General features: G+C 38.8%; 1 protein-coding gene across 6 annotated transcripts; it reads left to right on the top strand.

Annotated features, from left to right (window-relative positions):
- The first annotated feature begins 2,393 nt into the window (after positions 1-2,393).
- On the top strand, positions 2,394-27,885 carry LOC108332108 (uncharacterized). 6 transcript variants are annotated; one of them, XR_008248187.1, is made up of 11 exons: positions 2,394-3,833; positions 6,005-6,120; positions 6,220-6,315; positions 6,928-7,015; positions 8,068-8,155; positions 8,274-8,312; positions 8,448-8,508; positions 8,771-8,860; positions 9,412-9,470; positions 9,574-9,666; positions 27,544-27,885. XR_008248187.1 is itself a non-coding variant. In XM_052875647.1 (9 exons), exons 1-9 carry the CDS (start codon positions 3,563-3,565, stop codon positions 17,683-17,685), a joined length of 891 nt encoding a protein of 296 aa, XP_052731607.1. In that variant the 5' UTR covers positions 2,394-3,562; the 3' UTR covers positions 17,686-18,819. The 6 variants fall into 6 exon arrangements, 4 of the variants coding, with proteins under 4 accessions (XP_052731607.1, XP_052731606.1, XP_017422716.1 ...); XR_008248186.1 differs by lacking the exon at positions 27,544-27,885 and adding an exon at positions 12,533-13,755; XM_052875647.1 differs by lacking the exons at positions 9,412-9,470; positions 9,574-9,666; positions 27,544-27,885 and adding an exon at positions 17,644-18,819.

The following is a 27,885-nucleotide window of genomic DNA, read 5'->3' on the forward strand; positions in this document are numbered from 1 at the left end:
TTACGTTTTCATTGAGATCATCTCTTTTAAATTCAATATCATATATAAAAAATCTTTTCTTATGTTACATTATTAAAGATAAACACAAACTTAATTATGACTTTTAGGTTTATTCTTAGAATTTATGGAGGACAATGATGGTGAAAAAGAGACTACATTGTCTCCACTTAAAAAATATAAAAAGTTAATTAAATAAAGAAAAATATAAAATAATTAAGTCTTTTATTAATATGATATGTGATTATCTTTCAAATAAAATTAAAGTTAATTTGAAAAAAAATCATATTAAATTTAAAACTTATTGAACAAATATTGTGATTCAATTGATAAAAACAAATATAAATATCAAAACAAAGTCTCAGTATAAAAAATTAAATTAATAGTTAAGCCTAAATTTATTTAAGATTTATTTTATCATGTTATCCTAAGTTCTCTAAAAACATAAATATTATTTACTATTTACGTCATTACACAATTTTTTTTTAACTTTAGACAATGTTAAATTAGTCAACGTATATATATAAATATTATCTAAACATGGATAAAGCAATAATTTTATAAAGATTGCTTGAACATAAACAAAACAACCATTTTGTAAGTGTTGCATTGAGAAGGTGAGTCCTAATCAATAAAACCGTGGTGGCCAGATATAAAAAAAATGCAAATTCTATTGTTTGGATGGAGGGAATAATTGAAAAGAAATAAGAGGAAGAAAAGAAAATAGAAATAGATGAAGAGAAAGTGACGAGAAATGAGGGAAATATTTTTAAATGATTTGATTGATGTGATAAAAAAATATTTAAAATAATTTAATATAAGTAAATAATTTTAGAAATATGAAATAAATTAAAATAAGATTTAAATTAAAATAAGATTTAAATTATGAAAAAGTAGTTATTAAATAATAATAATAATAATAAATTATATTTAAATTAATAAATTAAAATATTTGACAAAATATCAAATTTTAAATTATTTGATTTTGTTTATTATTTTAATTGTTTATTTTATAATAGTAACAAATTTGAATTTTATAATTGACAAGATATCTCACTATCCATGGTTTCGTATTGTATCAGATTTTATAAAAACATGTTATGAAAGTTCAAGACAAAAGACAAGTAAGAAAACAGATTTCCCATTGACTCAAATATTAGTTTAGTGTACAAACGCATGAAAAATGGATAATAACTTTCTGTGTCTTTTCCTGTGCGTTCAATTTAGTTTCTAATTGTTTAGAATTAGGATAGTTTTAGATTTTTTCTTTAATTTTTTTAGTTTTTTAGAATTTTAATTAAAAATAAGTTTTTAGATGTATTTTTAGTGTTTGTAAATAATTAGAAAATTGACATTTTTTAAAAAAAAATTAATAAAAATCTTTTTTTATTTTGTTTTTAATTTCTTTAATTGTTGAAATGTCATGTTTTTTTTTCTGATGAATCCTGATTTTAATTGCAGGAAGGACTTTGGTCATATGAACTTATCATATATCAATCCGTTAAAAAACCTTCTTGATCGGATGTCCGATAAAGAAATTTTAAATTTCTTTTTATTTAATATTTTATAATTATTTAATTTAATTTAAAATTTTAATATTATTTATAGTATTTTTATATTTTAATAATTATTAAAATATGATTTATAATTTTATATTAGTTTTATTAAAAAAATAAAATTAAAATATTAAAATATGAGTAATAATGAAATTAAAACAGAAATAAAAATAATAGTTTAAAGTCAGATTTAATATATTTAAATATAACAAATTATATTAAAATTTTAAATTATGTTAACGGATTTGCATATTCAATTAACAAATTTTTTTAATTTTTTTTAATTTCAATAAATATTAAAATTAATTTAATATTTTAATATAATTTAATATATTTAAATATATTAAATCAGATTATATTATTATTTTTTCTTTTTTTATTTTTATTATTGCTATTTTTATTTTAATTTTTTTTAATATAATTATTATAATAGTAGAAATTTTATTTTAATAATTTTTAAGATAAAAACCTATATTAAATAATATTAAATTTTTATATTAAAATATATTATTATTAAGTTTTAAATCTAAAAATAAAATTTTAAAAAAATTTATGAATTAGATTTCGAAATTCACATATTTTAAAATGGGATGCATTACAACTTTAATAAGAATGTGAAAAAATTAAAAGAAAATATTTATTAAAATTAAAAATGAATTTTCTTAAAAAGATTGGAGAGACAGGAAAACACCTTAAACTAAAACCGTTTAAGAAATTTTAATCCATTTTTTTTCTTTTTTACAAATTAAATACATTTTTAATTAAGAACAAAATTGATTAGGCTGGTTGCATCTGATCAACAGTTAAATAGTGCCTCTTGTTTTGAAATTAGGCTGTCAGATTCTGTACTCCCTCCACCACCACATACAGCAGCTTCCTGCACCTTTCCATTTTTTTGTTCTCACCACACTCCTGCACCTTCTCATTTTTTTGTTCTCAGTAATATTTAATTTCTGTTTTTATTTTTTTACCCAACAATGAATCACTTCATTAATGTCTCCACCCACCACTATATGAATGAAATTCCTCTCAATCTTCTTCTCCCTGTGATTTTTGTTTGCTGAAAGTGTGGTGATGTAATGTGGGGTTATTATGGTGTGTTTGGTTGGAGATAACAAAACTTCGTTGTGGTGCAAGAAGGTACTCCAATGATTGGAGGAAGTGGCAAATCTTAGTAGTGGTTAGAAGGTGGTGGGAAAGCTTCGTCTCAGTGGTAGTTGAAGGTTCACAGGTTTGAATATATAAGTCTGTAAGACTGTAACAGACGTGGATATGAGTTGCTTTTTTAAACGCATGTCAATATCCACTTAGTGGCAATGTGAGTGTCACTCAAATTGAACTGTACGATTCATGCTGAATGACATTGCATGTCAGATTCTTCCAACCCCACAACGGGATTCAGACACTTTCTCATTCCTTCTAATGCTTAGGGCGCCGGAGCTGAAGTCAAAGCGTCGGAATAACCTTCTGGTGGCTGTGATATTGCTGAACCAGGATATCTCGGAGGCAAACCTGCCGGAATATAACCTTTCCACTCAGATTCCTCTTCTGAAGAACCAACAGGCGAAGTGGTCGATGCCGGAGCCTCAACCGGGGGAACGCGCAACGAAGCGAAATTCAGAACTGGAGCAAGAACTGGTTGGTTCGACGGCGAGTTAGGACTGCTTCTTGAACGAATCGGAGGAGTCAACTGCGCCGACGAAGGCGAAGGAGAATGAGAAGGATAAACGTTGGATCGGGGGCTAAGAATTCCGGCGAGGGACGACGTGGAAACGGAGCGTGTCAATGTAAGTGGAGGCAGTCTGAGTCATGTCGAGGGCGAAGAGGGATGCGTCTGTGGGAGCGAAGAAGGTGAAGGGGCGCGAGGTGGCATTGTTGTCGTTCTGGTGAGAGAGAATGTCCATTTGAAGTTGGGAGAAGATGGGGTGGTGGAGGGAGTAAATCTCTTCTGCATTGCACAAGTTGGGCCGCTAGGATTGGGTTGCTGAGATTGGGCTGCTGTTAATGGAATGACAGTGTTTTGGCTGCTGTTTCCCTGGGAATTTTGCACTGAGACTTCATTTTGGCAAAGAGCCCTCGAGCTAGGATTTTGCAAAAGGGAAAACGAGAGAGAACGAAAGAGAAAGTGGAGCTCTAGGGCTCAAGGGCCACTTACCCAGAGGAAGACTGGAGGCACGTGCGGAGTTCGAACCGGCGAAGTTAAAGAAGTTGATCGAAGGGCTGAAGATCAAGAAGGAGGGAGAAGCGTCCGATTGAAGAAGAGCGCGAAGCGTCGAAGAGGTTTCTTCCCTTTTCCCTTCTCCCTCTTTTTTTCACCCTATAAAAGAGGGGTTTGTAAATAGCTTTTTGTGTGTATTGTACGGTGGAGGCTGACAGACTCCACTCCACTCGCGAGAGTTCTGTGAGCGAGATATCGTAGTTAGGTTTTTTTGACTCTTTTCGTAGAGTAGCGTTAACTCAAGGTGGTGACAGCCCGTGCTCGGCTTTGCTTCTACGGTTATTTCTCCTTGTACTTTTCTTTTGCACTTGTAATAAACTTTGATTTGTTGGAGTTGTTCTATTCCGATTACGATTCTGGTTTGATTTCAATATTTGATGTGATTTCAGTATGTTTCTTTATTCAATTGTGATGTTAATTCGTTTAATTGCATTTGTTAGCAGTAAAGAGTTCCACTTTTATATTGATGCTTTGAGATTTAGTTTACAGTTGTATTTGATGCTTTTGGTTGAAGTAGTTAGGTTATGATGATTGATTCTACTTTTAATGCGATTTGTAAAGATTAGGTTTTAGTTTCCTGAGTTTAGAGTATACTAGTTCTGTTTAGATAGTTTCTGATAATTCCTATTGATCTAGTATTTTCGTTTTGATTGAAATGTGTAGGAGTTAGATGTTGTTGGGTTTATATTGGTTGCATTTCTGAGTTCTTAAATGTATAGTAGATTAGAATTGAATTGTTAGGTTTCATCCCTGCTGCTTTTTGATTTTTCATGTTAATAAAAGTGAGAATATTAAAAGTAGATGTTTCATTTGTCTTAGAATAGGCTCTGATGTTTGTTGAGGGCGAAATTCTGAGTTAGGTTTACATTGGATTGGGGAATTGAGTGAGATTACCACATTCAAGTTCTGAAACATGAACTTAAAGACCCCAAAGTGGGCTTATTTTCACATAATTTCCTTCTGAAGAGTAATCAAAACTCTTAGCTCAAATCCTTTGTGAAACTGATTTTGAGTTTTGTTTTTGACCAATGTTCATTCATTTCTTCTCCTTTAATTCTGCTTTTTCTGCTGTAATAAATGTAGGACAGTTTTGTGTCAAGTTCATTTTATTCATTCTTTGCTTTATTCCTTCATTTTTGATTGGTTTTCTACTGAGTTGATCTTGAATTTAGATTATGATTCTTCTATTGTCTCTTAAGTTTTTAGGTTCTGATTATGTGATATGACAGTCCTTGCCTTCACCTCTAAATTTCCATAACACGTATAGGAATATGATTTTTCTTTTATTCATCATTGTTTTCTTTGCATATTCAGGTTCATATCCAGGTTCGTTTAGTCACAACATTAATAGGTTATAATATAGGTTCAGATTCTGTTATTAGCTTGCATGAGTAGATTTACATTAGTTTAGGTCCTTTCTTTTAGCATTAATTCCTTAATCTAGTTTGGGATTCATATTAAAATTTCATTTTCTTTATTTTAATACAGATTCTTTAATTATTTTCTCTCATTTCCCATGCATCATATAGGATTAGTTTAAATACAGTTTTACATTTGAATCAGCATTTAATAGTTCAATCCTTTTTAGTTCCATTCATTTTAATTGTCCCCACCTAGTTTAATAGTAATAGTTAGTAAATAAAAAGACCTTAACTCTACACTTTAAAACTTGATTTTAGCTGAGTCCTAGGATTGATATCTTGGTTGCCCTATGCTACATTAGTGGGGACCAAGTTTTGTTGGCTTTTTGTGCGACCAAACAGAGTTTCAACAATGGTGCCTAAAAAAGCCTGGTGCATCCTCAATTCTCTGCAAGCCTGTGATTTTATTGTTATTTTATATTTTATTTTTGCCTTTATAATTATTCGTATGATCTACTATACTAAACACTGATACTTGTTTACAAGATCCTGGTAGAGGATTTAATCAATAATCAATGGCATTGTGGAATCACTTACTGATTGGACAATGAAGTATTAGGACTAAAATGTGTAAAGTTTTTGTTTTCTTTGAATCCTTGATTACAATATGGACGTTCTGGTTCATGTTCTTCTCCCTAGCCCCCATGTTATATGCTAAAACCACATATAAGCTTGCTTACATTACTACAGAATCAGAATAAGAAGAACTTCGATCTTCTATAAGCTTAGATCTTTTGGTTAACACAATGTACACTTTCGTTCTTTTTTGGTTGTATCTACTCTGGACCTTAATATTCTGTAATTTGGTTCAGGCTCAATGTTCTATCTCAGTAAAATTGAACACAAATTGCCCCTGCCTCCTCCTCGTCTTGTTCGTCCCATTCGAGAAGCCATTCACATGGAGCTTGAAAAACTTTTCTTAGATAAGGTTTTTTGTTGCTACTGTTTTCAGTTTCCGTATTGAACCATTATTGTGTAATTGACTTAATTTCCTTGGCTTCATTTTTGGTTTCTATAATCATGTCAGGTTATAGCAAACTTGGGCCTTTGCATTTCTGTATATGATATCATATCCATTGACGGTGGATTTATCTTTCCAGGTGATGGGGCTCCGACCTATACGGTATGAATTCATGGGTTTGTTTTGAACTTGTTATCCTGCATGTGATGAGAGTTCAAAGTTGAACCAAACTTTTATGTTTAAAAGTCATGTTTGCTTCTCATAACAAAGTAGTTTGACTTTATTAGGAAAGAATTGTTGGCTGACCTAGAGTTTAATCCTTAAATTTTGATTAATGGCCACAAAATTGTTGATATTCTATTGAGTTGTAATGAGTCTTTTTCAGCATACTGGAACCTGCAAAACGGTTGTACTTTATTAGCATCCCTTATTTACAATTTATGACGTATTGTAAGGTCATACTTAGATAAAATTTTCTGTAAGTATTTATAAAGGAAAATGAGTTAAAATGAATTTAACTTCAGGAAGTTAAAATCAACTTATGCACTTTGACTTATAAAGAAGTTCTCATCTAATTCTCCAAAATTAATGTGCATAAATTGATTTTGAATTGTGGAAGAAGTTTGTTTGATTCATCATACTTTTTATTTTTTTTTCCTTTTATTGTAAAGTTTATCCAAGTTGTGCTTAACTCACTACTTTCGGTATGATGGCAGAAATGATTATATATTTAATTGTGTCTATGCAATAACTAAGTTCCAATATTTCTGGCAGGTCGTATTCAATATAATTATGTTTCGTCCATTTGTGGGGGAAATTATCACTGCAAGGCTTATTTCATCTGATTCTAATGGCTTACAATGTATGTCTCTGTTTTAGCTAGTTGATTTTGTTTCTGTTGACATGCATGATTTAGTTCCTCAATACTGTTCTATGATGCATATTGCTGGAGAAGAATCACTTTTATGTCTTACTTTTGTTTCATTTCTCTGTTACATTTTACTCGTAGCACAATACTTTCAGAACCGATTAGAGAAGCGAATTGTTTATAGTCAATATTGCCTTAAAGCTTTTATATTTTCTTCCTTTTATGTTTTGGTTTGTTGGGTTGGGCTTTAATTTGTGTTCAACTTAGTTTGTCTTTCTCTTTTAATTTAAAGCATGATATTATAATAACAAGATAAATGAAAAACAAATATTATAAACTATTTAAAGCGTAACATATAACATATAATCTAAATAATTATTAGTAACAAGGCTAAATAAATGATAACAAATAATATAATAAATTAATTAATATTAATAATAAAATAATTTCAGAATGTCAGTGATAGGATATGTAATTTGTATGTTAGGAGAGAAAAATATATAGAAGTAATTGTTAGTTGGGTTGTTAGGGGATTGTTAGGTGGAGTGAGGCTTTCTATATATAGTGGGGGGTCTTTGTATGCAGGGGGCGTTTTTGAAAGTTTGGAGAAGTGTTGGCAGGATCATTGGCATCTTGTGAAGGGAACATTGTCCCTTGGCTGCATTCATGCTGTATTTGTTGCCTAGAATCAATAATACAAGATCTATTCAGTGATTATAGGTGGTTGCCGTGGGTTTTTCCTGGTTTCCTCTATCTAGGAACCTGACAATCAGTCATCATGCTATTCTATTAGGATCGATAACTATGAATTTAATTGACGCTAAAAGTGTGTTCTAAAAGAATAATGTGACTTTTCTATGATGGAGTTGTTACCAGAGCTAGTTTTTGTATTTCTGTATCTGTAATGTGACAATGAAAACAACCTATTTTTTTTATCATGAAACAACACCATCCAATATCTGCTTTATCTGAAATGTTAATTGATTGTCAAATATTGATTTATTCAAGATAGTCCTGCTTAATAATTCTGAATCTGTGGCTGGCAGTAAGTCTTGGATTCTTTGATGATATTTTTGTCCCTGCACATCATATGCCCTACCCAAACCACTTTGTTGAGGATGAACAAGGAAAAAGGTGATGTTTCCACTATCTAGTTTGACTTTTTGGATTATCTGTGAACCGGATGCAAACAATCTTTTATTGTTATTATTGCTGTTTTGTTATTATTATTATTATTTTTTGTTGAATGTAGGGTATCCTTTAGCGAAGAGTCAACAACTAATTCTTTGAGGTACTGAGATTTTTCTAACAGCCGACATCTCCCATTAGTAGTATTCCTTACTACCATTTATTATTTTTATGTAATGCATACCCTGCTATTTATGATAAACATTATGCTTATTTGTTCTTATTCAAATTACATCAGGAAAGGCGTATGGTTTTGGGATTTTAACGAACAAGAATATCCTATTCAAGAAACTGACGTGGTTAGCAATTCTTTGCCCTTTTTATTAAACTATATGATTGGAAATGTAAAAGTAGATGGTCTGTATAAGGCCTTAAATAATTGAGGTTTCTAGATTTTAAAAGTCCTCAAATTTGTACCAGCCTTCTATTAAAATTGTATCTTTACTTTTAAATATTAGGGGCAGAGAGGCTGAATTTTCATGATTAGAATAGGGCTCCAAATTTTTAAGACAGATCTGATTGGAAAAAAAATAAGCTAAATTTTTTATACCAATATGGCAGATCAAATTTCGTGTTCAAAATGTTAGTTATCCACAAATTCCGATCGAGCAACCAAAAGAATCAAAGCCATTTGCACCTATGTTGGTTACTGTAAGTATTTTGTTGATCATCAAACCATTGTTTGCCTTTACTTTATTCATTAATGTTAAGAAGTGAATTTTAAACTTAACTCAACCCTACAAAACTAGCTTATAAGGTAAGGTTTGCACTCACTTATATATTTTAATTTAGTCAGACCCAACAAACAATGAATTTCGCTAGGATAAGCAATAAATCATGTCTCTTATACTGTAAGACCCTAGAAAAACGAGCACCATTAATCCCCTGTCTCATCCCCTTTAATTGCTCTAGAAACTCTTCTGTCGTGCATTAAAAATGCACTTCCAGACTCTCTGCCTTCCTGCCAGGTGTCGTGATGGAATGTTCCTAAATCAGTAGTGGAAGACAAGTGGCAGCAAGAGAACGGACGTTGGTTTTTAAACAAAAATGACTTTTCTGAAGTCCGCGTCACTCTCTGCATGCATTCTTCTTCTTCCTCAGATATTAACTTTTCATTTTCTCCACCTTCCCTCTAGAAATCCTTCAACTTCTCTCTACTGTTACTCACTCATTTCTTCTCCGTTCAACATTCATAACCGTAGGAACGTTCCCTGCGCCGTGAGTTTCAATATGAACCGAACCGATCCAAGTTCTGTAACCGGTAAGTCGCTCGACTCTGGACGCTTGTTTCTGTGTTACATGCAAACTAAGATTCAGTTGCATGCAAGGGTATAAACTGAGTTCTCTGAGTTTCTTTTGGTTAGACTTAGTTGAAGAGCGTAAGAAAGATCGTGGAGGGTAGAAAGCCATAGTTGGGCAAGTCCAAGTTATACCATTAGACGTACACTGCTATCCAGGTAAGGGAAGCTTAGTAATTTAATTTATACTTGTATGTTGTATGTAAACATGATATGAACTGAATGTATGAGATGTATGCTGGTTGAGTATGCACGATCGAACGTTGCTGTACTGAATGAATATGACATATGTTGGTTGAAATGTATGTTATGGTTGATACGTGTGAATATGAAATGTACTATGATATGAGTATTTAAAAATATGAAATATACATGCTTAGAAATGAGTGAATGTAAGTGAAACTTGAATATAAACTTCCCTATGATAACGTACGTCCGACATTAAACGGTTCTTGACCGTTTGGTGTTCTAGTAAATTTCTTTGAATTGGAATACTTTCATTTGGGAAGAATTCTGGTCGAGGATGAGCTATGTCGGTCTTCTACTTAGAACTCATAATGAGCAGTGTCGATCTTATACATGACCATCGTATTGAGTAGTGCTCGGTCTTACACCAAGCACTCTTACTCCTTTCTTGAAAAATCCCTTGATGAAAAATAGTGTTCTCTACCGTGCTCAGTCGTTTACTAGCATTGGAATTCTTGTATGTAAACTCTACCAACTGGTCCTTCCGACAAGTTGACCAACCTTGATATTCCACAAACCGAACCTCAGGTCATCCATCTGTGTCGACCGATCATGTTGATCACCCTTGTAATACAGATCATCCATCTGTGTCGACCGACAGTGTCGAGCACCCTTGATAATACATGTCATCCATCTGTGTCGACCGACAGTGTCGAGCACCCTTGAAAATACAGATCATCCATCTGTGTCGACCGACAGTGTCGAGCACCCTTGATAATACAGATCATCCATCTGTGTCGACCGACAGTGTCGAGCACCCTTGATAATACAGATCATGATGACAAACTCCTAGCTAAGGGTCCAATCACAAGAAGCATGGCCAAACAAATTCAAGAAGAATTAAAATCATTTCCAAAAGAAGGAGCTAAACTCTTATTTACTTGGGCTATCATGAAGTATTTCTAGACCTTGTATTAAGGGTCAAGTAGTATAGGGTATATTTTTAGGCCTTGTATAATGGGCCAAGTATTGTATGGTTTGTAATATTAGCTTAAAAGAGTGTGTCCCACCATGGGACATGATGGCCACATGGCAAGCTCTTAGTGAAGACACTTCTTAAAAAGGAAGTGGCCATGTGTCACTTTCCAAGTGGAGAAACTCTTCCTAAAGTGGATTGCCACATGTCACTCTAAGAGTGGAAAGCTTTTGCAAAAGTGGATTGTCACATGGCACTTTAAGAGTGGAGGAACTTTGCAAAAGTGGATTACCACATGAGTGGAGAAGACTTTACAAAAGTGGATTGCCACATGGCACTCTAAGAGTGGAGAAACTTTGTAAAAGAGGATTGCCACATGTCTCTTTAAGAGTGGATAGTTTTTAGGGTTTCTTGTCTACTTAGGAGACACCTTTCTCTATAAATAGAAGGGTCTCCCTCCTTGTAAAATCACTTGATGAATTTGAATGTTATTATGCCAAAATGTGTGCAAACATATCTTGTCTCAAGTCAAGGCTAGAGCATCCCATGAGGTCCCTCTAACCACCCTTCTCTAGAGTTGGCCCAACCTCTCCGGAGATCCATCAAACACCTCCATCCTACCACAAATACTCACCAAAATTGTGAGCCCACCACCATATTCATCGCTTCCGCACAAATTCCACCTCCATAGCTTCATCTTCGTGCTTTGGCCCAACCTAGCTCGAGGAGGACGCTATCATTTGGTATCAAGAGCTTTGGGTCTACAAGAGCTAAGTATCTTGGTCCTTTACCTATCTTTGTGTATTTCTTGTTGTTATTGTGTTGTTCTTTATTGTCTTCCATAGTCTACTTTCATACATGTTATTTTTATGGTTCTAGTTTGTTCTTTTGCGGAACCATTCGGTTTTTACCACTAAGTTTCCATATACATGTGTGTGGCGTGCTTTTATATTTTTTTTGAGTCTTTCTTCATATATTTGGTTCTGTTTTAATGTCATTTTTGGGTTATTTTTTATTTTTAATTCCATCCATGTTGTCTAGAGTCATGTGTAGTCATTTTTATGTCATTTTCTCTTAGTTCGGGCTTTGCAAAAATCATAAAAAAATATGTCCCATTGGGATTTCGAAATTACAGTATATACATCCATTTGAGTGCTTTTTTATTTCATATTTGAGTTCATGCTTGTCATTAGATCATTGTCAAGTTCTTAGAGTTAAGTTTCTCTTGTGTTTCTTTGAGTTTCATGCTCTATTTTTGATTCTAGTAAGATTTCTTCCATTTTTTTTTCTTTGAGTCATGAACTTTGAGCTACCCAAACAAATTGTCCAGATCTAATTTGTGTTGAAAAACAAAAGTGTAGACAAAAGTAAAAAGCCAAAGTAAAAAAAAAAAAAAGTAAAAGTACAAGCAAAAGCAAAAGTGAAAAAAAAAAAGTTACTTTGACTTGAGACTTTGACATGAGACTTTACCATGACACTTGGAGATGATACTTGGACATAATACCTTGACATGACACTTGGACATGACCCTTGGATATGAGACTTGGACATGACACTTTTGACAAAATATTGTCTCTGCCTATAGTGCACCATTAGCTCAGTGTTTGTAAAGATAAGAAGTAATAATTCTCTATTCTAATTGTTTTTTTGTTTTGTTCATCTATTCTAGTGCCTTTCTTTAGGTAATTCTTTTGAGTGCCTAGCCTTCGTTTTTTTTAAGCTTTATTTTCTTGATTGTCTTGTTTATTACTCTCTGTTTTGTCTCAACATAACTCCTTTTGAAGAGTTATTGTTCAAATTGGCCCTTGATTTGCATTCTCTTTGGATTCCTACCTTTCGGATTTGGTTTGATATTTGGTGTAGGATATTCTTTGGAGGAAAAACGAAATTGGACATAGTATATCGGGTGATCGGAGACCTCTTTGGACCTTGAAACCTTGAGGAAGAGACAAGAAGAAAAGGAGTGAAACACTTTAGAGAGGAACACACATTATTTATTTGTATTACGCATTTTTGAGTTGTAAAATTGTATTGCTTTTGGATTTGTAACTCATAACCTTGTTAGGTATCTTGGGGTAGTCTGTGATACTCAATCCCATATCCTAACAAAGACTTGTAAACCATATTGAAAACGTTTTTTATTGGTTAAAGTTTGAAGGTTCCAAAGTGCCTTCTAACTTTACCATTAGGCCGCATAGTCTAGTTTAATTGTTGTCTTTAACTGCTTATAATTTATTGTGTGTCTACTTGTGTATCAAACCTAATTCCATTTGAGAAGTTTGGTGCAAGAGAACTTGAGGTAAACTTTGGCTAGGAAAGGCTTGGATTTTAAGTGATCCTTAGTGATTCTCCTCTCTTTCCTGGAAGTGAACTTGAGATTATTTTGCCTCCTTAAATCTCTAAAGGAATTTACTTTTGAAATACAAGTTTGTGTGTGCATTACATATTTTGAATTTTTTTTTTAAGAATGTCTAAGGAACCTTCTTACCAAATTGATAGTGATTATAGTGAAGAGGCCCAACCAAATTTAGAACAAATGGCCAAGGAACTAAAATCACTAAAACTTTGGCAAAAGCAAGAATCCATTTTGAAAGAAAAAGAAAGAGTTGAAAGAGAACAATATCTTGAAACCTTAGAAGAAGAACTTAGAGTTCTAGCCCAAAAACAAGAAAAGGTCCAAGAAGAGATAAAGAAAAGTAGGAGTAGGAGTCACTCAAGGAGAAGTTCAAAAAATCCCACAGAAAACACATACCCTGAACAAGATAGTAGGACTGCTGCACAATTCTACCAACATCCTCCACCTAGAAGGTATAGAAGGGAGAGTGAACAACCACCAAGAGAGATTAGGATAGACCTTCCTCATTTCCATGGGAAAGAAGATGTTGAGGCATACCTAGATTGGGAAATGAAAGTAGAACAACTTTTTGAGTGTCATCAAATAATAGAGGAAAGGAAAGTTTCCCTAGCCACCTTAAGCTTTCAAGGGAATGCCATGTATTGGTGGACTGCCCTAGTGAGAGAAAGAAGACTCTCCAATTCCCCTCAAGTCCAATATTGGAATGACTTGAAGAGTGCTCTAAGAAGAAGACACATACCTTCCTACTACCATAGAGAGCTTATGGATAAACTCCAAAGGCTCCAACAAAGAACCATGAGTGTGGAAGAGTATAGGCAAAAGATGGAACTCTACATGATGAGGGCGGGAATTAGGGAAGAAGAAGGAACCACAATTTCTAGATTTCTAAGTGGTCTTAATCTTGATATTAGAGATAGAGTGGAATTGTTGCCCTATCAAGATCTTAATGATTTGGTACAAATTTGCATAAAGGTAGAGCAACAACATTTGAGAAAAGGTTTGAAAATTGACCACTCAAACTCATATGTTAAGAAAGACTACAAGAGGGAGGGAAAACAAGTGAGAAGAGAGGAAACCCCTAGGAAATTTGAGAAAGAGAAAGAGAAGCCCAATCAAGGATCATCATCATCCATGCGCACTAGTGAAATTAAATGTTTTAAGTGTCAAGGTAGAGGTCATATTGCATCACAATGTCCCACCAAAAGGATCATAATCTTAAGGGGTGTTGACTCATATAGTAGTGAAGAAGAAGAAGAGAAAGGTGCAAGTGAGGAGGAGAATGAAGGAGAAGATTCCTACCCTTGTGATGGAGATCTCCTCATGATGAGAAGAGTTCTCAAGAATCAACCCAATCCCCAAGTCTTAACCCAAAGAGAAAACATCTTTCATACAAGATGTAGAGTTTCAAACAAAACATGTTCTCTCATTGTAGATAGTGGCTCATGTTGTAATTGTTGTAGCACTAGGTTGGTGGAAAAGTTAGGTCTCACCATCAAACCCCATCCTAAACCTTACAAACTTCAATGGCTAAATGAAGGAGAGGATTTGAATGTGAACCAACAAGTGGAGGTCAAGCTCTCAATAGGAAACTATGAAGATAAAGTACTTTGTGACATAATTCCTATGGAAGCTTGCCACATTCTATTAGGAAGACCATGACAATTTGACAAGAAAACTATACACAATGGTCATACTAATGAGATTACTCTCCACCATAAGGAAAAGAAGTTTATTCTTCATCCCTTACCACCTTCTAAAGTGTTTGAGGATCAATTACAAATGAAGAAACTAAGGAATGAAGAGAGAAATGAAGAGAGCATGCATAAGGATTTAAGGGAGCAAATTCCCAACTCTTGCATTCATGAAGAAGGGGAAAGTAGTGCTCTTACCAAGGTCACTCAAAAGGAGAAAAATTTGTCTAAGAAAACATTGAAGAAAACTCTCCTTTGTGAGCAACCTTCCTATCTCCTTTTTTGTAAAGGAGCACTTTCATGCATTACTGCAAATCTAGAACCCAAGTGTCTATCTCCTTTGGATAAACTTTTGAAAGAATTTAGTGATGTGTTTCCCAAAGAAGATCCCAAAGATCTTCCACCAATCAGGGGTATAGAACATCAAATAGATTTTGTTCTTGGGGCAAGTTTACCAAATAGGTCAGCCTATAGAACCAATCCTCAAGAAACTAAGGAGATTGAAACTCAAGTTCAAGAATTATTAGACAAAGGTTGGGTTCAAAAGAGTTTGAGTCCATGTGCTGTGCCCGTGTTGTTAGTTCCTAAGAAAGATGGAAAATGGAGAATGTGTTGTGATTGTAGGGCTATCAACAACATCACCATTAAGTATAGGCACCCAATTCCTAGGCTTGATGACATGTTAGATGAGTTGCATGGATCCATGATATTTTCCAAAATAGATCTTAAAAGTGGTTATCACCAAATAAGAATAAGAGAGGGTGATGAGTGGAAAACTGCATTTAAGACTAAATTTGGTCTATATGAATGGTTAGTGATGCCATTTGGCTTAACTAATGCACCTAGCACCTTCATGAGATTAATGAACCATGTCCTTAGGGATTGCATTGGAAAATTTGTGGTTGTGTACTTTGATGACATCCTAGTATATAGCAAGAGTCTTCATGATCATTTAGGACATTTGCAAGTTGTTCTCTCCACCTTGAGGGACAACCATCTTTTTGCAAACAAAGAAAAATGCACATTTTGTGAAGATAGTGTGGTATTTCTAGGATTCATAGTGAACAAGCATGGTGTGCATGTTGATCCCACCAAAGTCCAAGCCATTCAAGATTGGCCAACTCCCCAAAATATAGGAGAAGTTAGGAGTTTTCATGGTCTAGCATCTTTCTATAGGAGATTTGTCCCTAACTTCTCAAGTATAGCTTCACCTCTCAATGAGCTGGTAAAAAAAGATGTGAAATTTGTGTGGGGAGAGAAACAAGAGTTGGCTTTCAAGCAACTCAAAGAAAAACTTACCAATGCACCCATTTTATCTCTTCCAAACTTTTCAAAAACTTTTGAGATAGAATGTGATGCAAGTGGTGTAGGAATAGGTGGAGTTTTGTTACAAGAAGGACACCCCATTGCCTATTTTAGTGAAAAACTAAATGGTGCCACTCTCAACTATCCCACCTATGATAAGGAGTTGTATGCTCTTGTAAGGTCCCTTCAAACTTGGGAACATTATCTAGTTTCCAAGGAGTTTGTCATTCATAGTGACCATGAGTCACTTAAATATTTAAGGGGACAACACAAGCTAAACAAGAGACATGCAAAATGGATGGAATATCTAGAACAATTTCCTTATGTGATCAAATACAAGAAAGGAAAATCTAATGTTGTGGCTGATGCTCTTTCTAGAAGGCGCAATCTCTTTTCAAAACTTGGAGCACAAATTCTTGGCTTTGATCACATGGGAGAGTTGTATGAACAAGATGACTTCTTTTCCTCCATCTTTTCAAATTGTCAAAAGAAGGCTCAAGGAGGTTACTATGTGTCCAAAGGGTATTTGTTTAAAGAGGGTAAGTTGTGTGTGCCTCAAGGTTCCCATAGGAAACTCCTCATTAAGGAGTCGCATGAAGGAGGTCTCATGGGCCATTTTGGAGTTGATAAAACTCTCAACATTCTTCAAGAGAAATTCTATTGGCCCCACATGAGAAAGGAAGTTCAAAGGTATTGTCATAAGTGCATTGCTTGTTTACAAGCCAAGGCTAAAACTATGCCTCATGGTGTGTACACCCCTTTCCCTATTGCTTCATCCCCATGGGAAGACATTAGCATGGACTTTATACTTGGTCTACCTAAGACTCAAAGGGGATTTGACTCTATCTTTGTGGTTGTAGATAGGTTTAGCAAAATGGCTCATTTCATACCATGCCACAAGGTAGATGATGCAAGTTACATAGCAAAACTCTTCTTTAGAGATGTGGTAAAATTCCATGGGTTGCCTAGGACCATTGTCTCAGATAGAGATCCTAAGTTTCTTAGTCACTTTTGGAAAACACTTTGGTCTAGACTAGGAACCAAGCTTCAATTTTCAACCTCTAGTCACCCACAAACTGATGGACAAACCGAGGTTGTGAATAGGTCTTTAGGAACCATGTTGAGGGCTATCTTGAAAGGAAACCACAAATCTTGGGATGAGTACCTTCCTCACATTGAGTTTGCATACAATAGGGTGGTTCACAAAACTACCAAAATGTCTCCTTTCGAGGTTGTGTATGGTTTTAATCCTCTCACTCCTTTAGACCTCATACCTCTCCCAAATCCTAGTGATTTCATTCATAAGGAAGGAGTGTCTAAGTCTGAGTTTGTGAAGAAAATGCATGAGAGGGTAAAGTCACAAATACAACATCAAACTGAGAGATATGCCAAGTATAGTAACAAGGGCAAGAGAGAAGTGATCTTTGAAGAAGGAGATTGGGTTTGGCTCCACTTAAGTAAAAATAGATTTCCAACACAAAGGAAGTCCAAACTCAACTCTCGTGGTGATGGACCTTTTAGAGTAGTTCAAAGGATTAACAATAATGCATATAGGCTAGAGTTGCCTTGTGAGTATGATGTAAGTGCTACTTTCAATGTTTGTGATCTAACCCCTTTTGTAGGAGATTTGGAGCAAGATGAAGATGAAGAGCCTCAAGATTTGAAGACAAATCCTTCTCAAGAGGGAGGGGATGATGACAAACTCCTAGCTAAGGGTCCAATCACAAGAAGCATGGCCAAACAAATTCAAGAAGAATTAAAATCATTTCCAAAAGAAGGAGCTAAACTCTTATTTACTTGGGCTATCATGAAATATTTCTAGACCTTGTATTAAGGGTCAAGTAGTATAGGGTATATTTTTAGGCCTTGTATAATGGGCCAAGTATTGTATGGTTTGTAATATTAGCTTAAAAGAGTGTGTCCCACCATGGGACATGATGGCCACATGGCAAGCTCTTAGTGAAGACACTTCTTAAAAAGGAAGTGGCCATGTGTCACTTTCCAAGTGGAGAAACTCTTCCTAAAGTGGATTGCCACATGTCACTCTAAGAGTGGAAAGCTTTTGCAAAAGTGGATTGTCACATGGCACTTTAAGAGTGGAGGAACTTTGCAAAAGTGGATTACCACATGAGTGGAGAAGACTTTACAAAAGTGGATTGCCACATGGCACTCTAAGAGTGGAGAAACTTTGTAAAAGAGGATTGCCACATGTCTCTTTAAGAGTGGATAGTTTTTAGGGTTTCTTGTCTACTTAGGAGACACCTTTCTCTATAAATAGAAGGGTCTCCCTCCTTGTAAAATCACTTGATGAATTTGAATGTTATTATGCCAAAATGTGTGCAAACATATCTTGTCTCAAGTCAAGGCTAGAGCATCCCATGAGGTCCCTCTAACCACCCTTCTCTAGAGTTGGCCCAACCTCTCCGGAGATCCATCAAACACCTCCATCCTACCACAAATACTCACCAAAATTGTGAGCCCACCACCATATTCATCGCTTCCGCACAAATTCCACCTCCATAGCTTCATCTTCGTGCTTTGGCCCAACCTAGCTCGAGGAGGACGCTATCAGATCATCCATCTGTGTCGACCGACAGTGTCGAGCACCCTTGATAATACAGATCATCCATCTGTGTCGACCGACCATGTCGAAGCACCCATGTTAATACAGGTCGTCCATCTATCTTATAGTCGATCCTACTCTGTTTTGGAACGGAGGGAAAATTCTTTGGTCGCGTTCCTCACGTTTGTCCTCGTTATAAATAGGGCTGAACGTTAGTAATTTTATGTACTCGTACTGGAAGACAAAAAAAAAAAAACAAGTGAACGTTAGTAATTTTATGAACGTTTGTCCTCGTTTTACTGTTAAATGTAATTAATTCTGATTATGGTTATCACTGTATTTTGGGATGTTACATATACCATGCTAACAAGTGAACTTTAAGTCTAATCTAATGTTACAAAACCAACTTATAAGATGAGGTTTGCATCTACTTATATACTTTAATTTGGTTTTATCTTTAGTCAATGTAGGACTTACAACAATTGTCTTAGTTCATGAATACTTAAAACCACATAAGAGTGATGCAAGGTATAGTCGAATTGTACTACCTTTACCATTGTGAAATGAAATTATATTGAATCACTTGATTAATCTCCCTTATGTGTTTAGCATACACATAGGGTAGTTTATTTATAATGTAAGATAAGGGTTAAACCCTAAATACAGAATGGGCTAAGCCCAATAAACAGAAACACACAACTTAACATCTAACACTCCCCCTCAAGCTAGAGCATACAGATTGTATGTACTAAGCTTGGAATAGATGAAATCAGTGTTGAACCAGATGATTTGTCTTCAAGAGTGTGAGGCAAACATAGATGGACTAACAACAGCTTGTGAAACTTCAACTTCAAAAGTGGATGAAGGAGAGCAGTGGTGGACAATGACAAACTGCAAGGACTGATTCCCAATCAATGATGGATGAGTGACGGGATCAACAGTAGTAGCTGAAAGCTAAGAGCTACAAAACTGTAAGGACTACACTAAATCCTCATCAATGATGGATGGGTGACGGGATCAACAGTAGTAGCTGAAATCTACAAAACTGCAGGGACTACACCCATATTTATGTGACTTGCAGTGTTGTCTTGAAACGATAATCCCCCTCACTGTAGGGACTAAATTGCGATCACTGACTGATGGAGCCTGTAGGAACTATATTGCCATCACTGACTGATGGAGCCTGTAAGGACTAAATTGCCATCACTGACTGATGGGGCCTGTAGTGGCTGGTAGCGACAAAACTACAGGGACTGCCATCACTAACTGACGAGGTGATGGGGACCTACAGTGGTTGGAAGCATACTCCCCCTCATGACAAACGAGGGAAATGATGAAGCCGCCGATGACAAATCGTGAAGGTGGAAGATCTTAATGGTCTCTTTTATTCATCAAACGACAGTGACAAACAAGAAGTGTGACAAACTGTTAGGACATGGAGAGTATATGAGAGGAGGAAAGGGAAACATAACACGTAACTACTTCGTAACTACTTAACTGCTAATCAGTTAAGTGAGAGGGCGGGAAAAGGGGCCTATATATTAGGACTCTTAGTGTTTCAGGAGGTTGTTGAGTAGTTTTGTTTGTGTAGACCGGTCTCAGTACCTGGTGGAGGAGGTTAAGCTCCTAGATACATTGTATTCGTGATTCTTTGTTGTGAATACCATTCATTCTATTTTGTCTTCTCCTATTCTTGATTGTGGTGTTTGAGTTAGAGCGAGAGCTGGTTAGGAATTCTTCTCAGAACCCCTAACAAAGTGGTCCGACCTGCCGGATCCGTGTGGAGGCGCGAGGGTGCTATGGAGGGAAGAATGAACGTTGTTGAGGGACGATTGGAGCACATCGAAATGGCGGTGGATGGGATGAAAGCGGAAACCGCGGCGAATCGGCAAGAATGTATGGCCATGCGCAAAGACATTCAAGAACTGATAAGGATGATGGGGGTGCGCAACAGGCAAACCGAGGAAGGCTCCGCTGGAAGTCAAGGGTCCGTAAACCATAATGGGGAAAACCAGTGCGGTGATCAGGGGGATAGGAATGGTGAGGGGGAGAGATCGGGAAGTTTACCCAATTGGAGACGACGGGTGGAATTACCCATTTTCGAGGGTACCGACCCCTTGAATTGGATCAGCAGAGCGGAGAAATTTTTCGAGATTCAAAGGGTAGCGGAGGAGGAGAAGGTTGAACTGGCGCACATTAGCATGGAGGGAAGCGCCGGATATTGGTTCAAGTTCTGGAAGGATAAGGCGAGTAACAGAACTTGGGATGGCCTCAAGGAGGCGTTGTTAATCCGTTTCGAGAGTAGGCACCGAGGCGGAATTTTTGAAAGAATGGCAGCGATCAAACAAACGTCCACTGTAGAGGAGTACGTGAGGGAGTTTGAAGCGTTAGCAGGACAGACGAAGGAGTTCTCCGATAAGCAGTTACTGGGTTACTTTTTGGCGGGATTGCGCGAGGAGTTGAGGTGTCAATTGAGACCCCATGACCCACGTGATCTGATGTCGGCAGTGAGAATCGCACGCGGCGTGGAGGAGGCGCTTCGGGGATTAGGGTTGTTGGGGTGGTCGGGAGCCAAGAACCAGCAATCATGGGGACGATCCGCCGGCGGTGGGGCAGTGGTGGCAAGAGCCGAGACGACAAGGAGTGTGCCGGGGAGAACCGTTACGACAGAGAGTGTGGGGTCGGTGAGACCGGACGGAGCATCGAGGAATGAATCGGAGAGAAGGGGCGGGTTCGGCGGAGGAGACAACCGGGGACGGAATTTTCGTAACCTGCCCTACCCAGAGTTTTTAAAGCGGAGAGAGGAAGGAAGATGTTTCCGCTGTGGCGGGCCCTTCAGTCCGGGCCACCAATGCCCGGAAAAGAGTTTGAGAGTGGTGCTGCTTGCCGAAGATGAAGAGGGAGATACAGAGGGGATTGAGGCCGAAACGGAAGGTCGAGGCATGGAGCTTTCAGCGTTTTCGGCCGGAGGGCTGACGCAACCGAAGACGCTAAAACTGCAGGGCAGAGTCAAGGGGAGAAACGTTGACAGCGGTGCCAGTCATAATTTCGTCCGCAAGCAATTGGTGGAAGAGCTGAAGCTTGAACAGGAGGACACCCTACCATACCAGGTGAGCTTGGGAGACGGCCATAAGAAGGGAACCCGAGGGTGTTGTCCAAAGGTGAAAGTGGACCTGGGGGACGTTGAAATCGAAGAGAGATTTTATCTTTTCGAGGTAGGAGGGGTTGACATGATTCTCGGGGTCGAATGGCTGGCCAAGTTGGGTGAAATCACACTCAACTGGCGAGATTCAACTATGGCGTTCAAGCATGCCGGAGGAAGGGTGGTTGTTAAGGGCGATCCGGCGTTGGAGCGGAGGGTGATCGAACCTGAGAAATTGTTGAAGTTGAGCGAGACAGATGGTGGGCCTTGGTGTGGAGTGTGGAGAGTGAGTTGAGAGAGGAAGACGAGATCACAGAAGAACAGCAGGAGGAGTTGGAGGGAATTATGGGGCATTATTCAGGGGTATTTCAGGAACCCCAGGGCTTGCCACCTAATAGAAAGGAGGAGCATCAGATTGTCTTAAAAGAAGGCACGGACCCGGTGAACGTACGCCCTTACCGCTATCCACACGTCATGAAGACAGAAATTGAGCGACAGGTGTCGGACATGCTGCATGCAGGCGTTATAAGGCCGAGCGTAAGCCCTTACTCAAGCCCTGTCATACTCGTTAAAAAGAAAGACGGGAGCTGGCGGTTCTGTATAGATTACCGAGCGTTGAACAGGGCCACCGTCCCTAATAAGTTTCCGATCCCAGTGATTGAAGAATTGTTGGACGAGCTCCAAGGCGCACGTTATTTCTCGAAGGTGGACCTCAAGGCCGGTTACCACCAGATCCGGATGAGCGAAGCGGACGTTCAGAAAACAGCATTTCGAACGCACTCGGGGCACTACGAATTTCTGGTGATGCCGTTCGGCCTCACCAATGCCCCCGCCACTTTCCAAAACGCCATGAATGACCTATTCAGACCATACCTCCGGAGGTTCGTGCTCGTCTTCTTTGACGACATTCTTATTTACAGCACGACGTGGGCGGCACATCTGGAGCATGTGCAGCAAGTGATGAACCGACTACAACAACAGAAATGGGTGGCCAATCGGAAGAAGAGTGAGTTTGGGAAGAGATCAATCCGCTATCTAGGGCACGTCATCATGGAGGAAGGGGTCAAGATGGATAAAGAAAAGGTCGGGGTGGTCGTCGCATGGGGAGAACCCAAAACACTGAAGGCATTACGGGGGTTTTTGGGTTTGACAGGGTACTATCGAAGGTTCGTTCGGGACTATGGGAAGATAGCGAAACCCCTCACGGAGATGTTGAAAAAGGGAAACTTTGTGTGGACCGAGGCGGCAAAGGAAGCACTGGAGAAGTTGAAGACTGCAGTGACGACGGTGCCGGTGCTAGCATTGCCGGACTTCACACAGCCGTTCTCGGTGGAATGCGATGCGTCTGGCGGAGGACTTGGAGCGGTGCTGTCACAGGGGAGGAGGCCGATAGCGTATTATAGCAAAGCGTTGTCGGGTGCGAATATGGGGAAATCAATATACGAAAAAGAGCTCATGGCGGTGGCGATGGCAGTACAGCACTGGCGACCCTATCTGTTGGGGCGGAAGTTTGTAGTGTATACGGACCAGAAGAGCTTACGGTTCTTGCTGGAACAGAGGGTGACGACGCAGGCCCAACAGCACTGGATAGCCAAGTTGCTTGGCTACGACTTCGACATCATATACCGAACGGGGGCCACGAACAAGGTAGCTGATGCGTTATCACGAAGAGAAAGGGAGGAACGAGCGAAAGAGGATGAATCGGCATCAGAAGAGGGGGAGGTCGAATTAATGGGAGTAGTGCGACCGTACTGGCGAGATTTCCAAGAGGTAATCAGGGAGGTAGAAGAAGACGCCGAGCTGCAGAAGATCAAGGAGGACATCTCCAAGGACCCGAACACGCATCCCGCGTATACGATTGAGCATGGACGGCTACACTACAAGGGTCGGCTGGTCCTAGCAGCGAAGTCTGAGTGGATTCCAAAACTGCTCGCTGAGTTTCATACGACCCCGACGGGCGGGCATTCGGGGGTGTACCGAACGTATAGGAGGATGGCCCAATCGTTATTCTGGCTTGGGATGAAGAAGAGCGTGACGGAGTATGTGGCAAGATGCCTAGTGTGCCAGCAACACAAGTACCTTGCAGCGTCTCCCCAAGGTCTGTTGCAACCATTACCGATTCCCCAAGCGATTTGGGAAGACATCAGTATGGATTTTATTGTGAGACTACCGAAGTCCAGAGGGAACGACGCCATCCTCGTGGTAGTGGACCGTTTAAGCAAATATGGTCATTTCCTTCCTCTCAAACACCCATACACGGCGCGAACTGTAGCTGAAGCATTTGTAAAGGAGGTTGTTAAGTTGCACGGGGTGCCGAAAACGATAGTAAGTGATCGCGACCCTTTATTCCTCAGCATCTTTTGGAAAGAAATGTTCAAGATGCAGGGAACCCGTCTCCAGATGAGTACCGCATACCACCCCGAGACCGATGGACAGACCGAGGCACTTAACCGTGTACTGGAAGGATATTTACGTTGCTTCTGTTCGGAGCAGCCAAAGAACTGGTGCACCATACTTCCCTGGGCCGAGTATTGGTATAACACCAGTTATCAAGGTGCGGCCAAGTGTACGCCATTTGAAGTAGTTTATGGCAGGTCACCACCAGCAATCACCAGATTCATCCCAGGGGAGACCATGGTAGAGGCAGTTGCGCAAGAGTTGCAGACGAGGGATGAAGCCTTGCAGCAACTCCGGTTTCATTTGGAGAGGGCGCAAGACATGATGGTGAAACAAGCTAATCGTTAAAGGAGACCAGTATCCATCAAGGTGGATGATTGGGTGCATTTAAAAATTAGACCACACCGACAAACTTCTATGCCGGTAAGACTACACCCAAAATTGGCAGCACGGTACTACGGACCATTTAAGGTACTTCAGAAGATAGGGGAGGTGGCGTTTAAGCTACAGTTACCAGAGAATGCTAGAATACATCCCGTGTTCCACGTGTCCCAACTCAAACTAGCAATAGGAACGAAGCAAGTGGAGAAGGAATTGCCAACTGACTTACAAGTACATGGACCCACATGTTGGCCAAGCAGGGTGATCAGTAGCCGGGTTTAGCAACAGGAAGGAAACCCACGCGAGCAAGTTTTAATTGAATGGCAGAATGAAGGAGTGGAGAACGCTACTTGGGAGGATAGGGTGGTGATGCAGGAGCAGTTTCCCGACTTTAACCTTGGGGACAAGGTTAATCTCCAGGGGGGAAGTAATGTTAGGACATGGAGAGTATATGAGAGGAGGAAGGGGAAACATAACACGTAACTACTTCGTAACTACTTAACTGCTAATCAGTTAAGTGAGAGGGCGGGAAAATGGGCCTATATATTAGGACTCTTAGTGTTTCAGGAGGTTGTTGAGTAGTTTTGTTTGTGTAGACCGGTCTCAGTACCTGGTGGAGGAGGTTAAGCTCCTAGATACATTGTATTCGTGATTCTTTGTTGTGAATACCATTCATTCTATTTTGTCTTCTCCTATTCTTGATTGTGGTGTTTGAGTTAGAGCGAGAGCTGGTTAGGAATTCTTCTCAGAACCCCTAACACAAACAAGCGCCGAAAGCTTATCGAAGAGAAGTTGTGCGTGACAAGATGAGAATGAGGCAACGACTAGGGATGGGCCGCGCTCCTCGAGACGCACAAAACCCCTAACTTCGCCAGAGATAATGTGACAATGGCGGAGACGAATGACGGACAAATGTGGCGCACATGGCGGCACCAAGATGAGAACTAGTCCTCTCGCTCAAGGAGGCGATCCAGATCACTAGTCATCGGACTAAACTGTGGCAGTAGACGGCAACGGATGACAATAGACAGTGGTTGGCAGCGGACGGTAGTCGGCAGCGGACAGCGGACAATGACGAACGACGTCGGGAACAGAAGTTGATGGTGACAAACTTCTACAACTCCTCACAGTGGCAAAATAGTGCTAGATGGACAACGACAAATGGCACCAAACAACGACAAACGATGTCAAACAGCGACAAATGTTGCCTGGACAGCGGCAAACGGCGCCTGGACAATCAAATTTTGAGTCGATCTTGCTCAAGATCACATTCTCAAACCTAGACTTTTCATCTCTAGCCAAATCTTTCTCCGTAACACCCATTGCTAGAATGTCCCCTTTCCATTCCGTCACATCAACATCCTTAGCAGTGAAACCGATTTCCAGTAGAAGAAGCCATTTTAAACTTAGAGAAGAAAAGAGACTTAGAGTTCCAAAAACATGAGGGAGAAAACCCTAGGTATGAGCCCAAGCCAACAAAACGGAGAAACAGGAACCAAAACACACTCAGGAAGTTTCGGCGAGACGATCTGCAGTGACGCGGTGAAACTCCGACACCGGGAAGGCGGTGCGTGCAGAACACGTGGCTGAGACTGGCCAAGAAGAAGCGGCACGTGACAGTTGGTGCGGAGGCTTCGGAGGATGGGACCACTAGGGTTGGGTTGCGCTTCTCAAGGCGCACCTAACCCTTGACTTCGCCGGAGCAAACGACGTTCGGCGGCGGCGGCGACGACGGACTGGCCGGAAAGAAGCGCTGCGTGGCGACGCGTGACTGAGAAGTGGCTCTCGAAACCGGCGTGGTTGGCCGTCGCTCGAAGAGACGGTCCAGATCCGCAGGTCACCCGTCGAAACTGTGACGGTGGCCGGCGGTGGCGACGGCGACAGCAGCGGCAGAGACGATGGCCGGCCGCAGACAGAGGTTGGCGGCGGACAGTGGCTGGCGATGGTCGACGGTAGAGGCAACTGGCTGCACTGGTACTGACTGGCATCGACTGGCACAGATTTAAGAAGAACAGAAAGGACTGCCCACTGAAATTTGAGGGGCTGCCGACGGCCACGGCGGCTGACCGCCGGCAGACAACAGAGACCACCAGAAGAGGATCACCAAAAGAGGATCAGAGAACTTGCTCTGATACCATGTGAAATGAAATTATATTGAATCACTTGATTAATCTCCCTTATGTGTTTAGCATATACATAGGGTAGTTTATTTATAATGTAAGATAAGGGTTAAACCCTAAATACAGAATGGGCTAAGCCCAATAAACAGAAACACACAACTTAACATCTAACAACCATGAATTTTTTGAATGCTTAAAACTAGAGAGAAAGATGAGAAGGGTGGTCCAAGTGTACTACATATTAAAAGGGGCAAAGTATATATGAATGCTTAAAACTAGAAAGAAAAGCATGGTCCAACTGTATTACATATTAAAAGATGCAATGTATATATGAACATTATAGTAGTGCTATATTACTGTGATGGGAAATTTAAGCATCTTTACATTGTCTTGTTATTTTTTTTTGTATTTTTAAGATATTTCTATTATAGTTTTTCAGATTGGAGGTTTATTATAAGTACAAATCATTCTTTTATTCTTTCATTTTGATGTATTTAGGATGTTTTTATTATATCATGTTATAATGTATTGTTATGCATAATTGATAATGACTTATTAATTTCTTCATTGCGAACATCTTGTTTTGAGGGGGGGCATATTTTTTGTAGAGGATCATACCCTCGTCTTAAAAGATTTCTTTTCAGGGCTTCCTTTATTATTTATCCTCGTGCTTCCACCTTAGTTTTGTCTGTGTCATACGCATCACAACATCTTAATTATGGAATAAAATTCTTGAAGGAGAAAAATAGTTTATTCTCTTCTATTCACGACTAAAAAGTTATAGTTGAACTTCTGGGCATTGTTATGGGAAGAGATTGGATGAAACCCTATTTAATCAGCAGTATTAAAATAAATTGTTATGCCTAACTAGTATTGCACATTAATGGAATAGTGACCTATCATGGTTTCTATTTTGTAGGGTTCGTTAGATCATGATGGTTTAGGCCCTGTTTCTTGGTGGTGTGCAGAAGAGATTGAGGTTGATGATGAGTAAAGGTGAGTTCAAAAGGTGGTGAAATTTTGGTCAAGTGAAGATGTCACTCCTAGGTCTTTTGTTTAGCCTATAAGATTAGGTTTAGAAGTTGGTTTGGTCTGATAGATTTAGGTTGCTCATGTCCCTGAAGATTAGGTTTTGTTCAATTACTTAGCTTTTTAAACTGTTTAATTTTAGTTCAATAGAATCAGTGTTTGTCTTTGAATTGAGCGTCCTAAATTCCTACAGTGCAGGAGGATGAAATGCAATTTATACATCTGATTTTGG

The sequence above is a fragment of the Vigna angularis genome, chromosome 4 (assembly GCF_016808095.1).
Source record: "Vigna angularis cultivar LongXiaoDou No.4 chromosome 4, ASM1680809v1, whole genome shotgun sequence".
Taxonomy (NCBI): domain Eukaryota; kingdom Viridiplantae; phylum Streptophyta; class Magnoliopsida; order Fabales; family Fabaceae; genus Vigna; species Vigna angularis.

Excerpts from the sequence above, each read along its gene's own strand:
- LOC108332108 (XM_052875645.1), top strand. The coding sequence starts at position 13,137 with ATGTCTAAGGAACCTTCTTACCAAATTGATAGTGATTATAGTGAAGAG.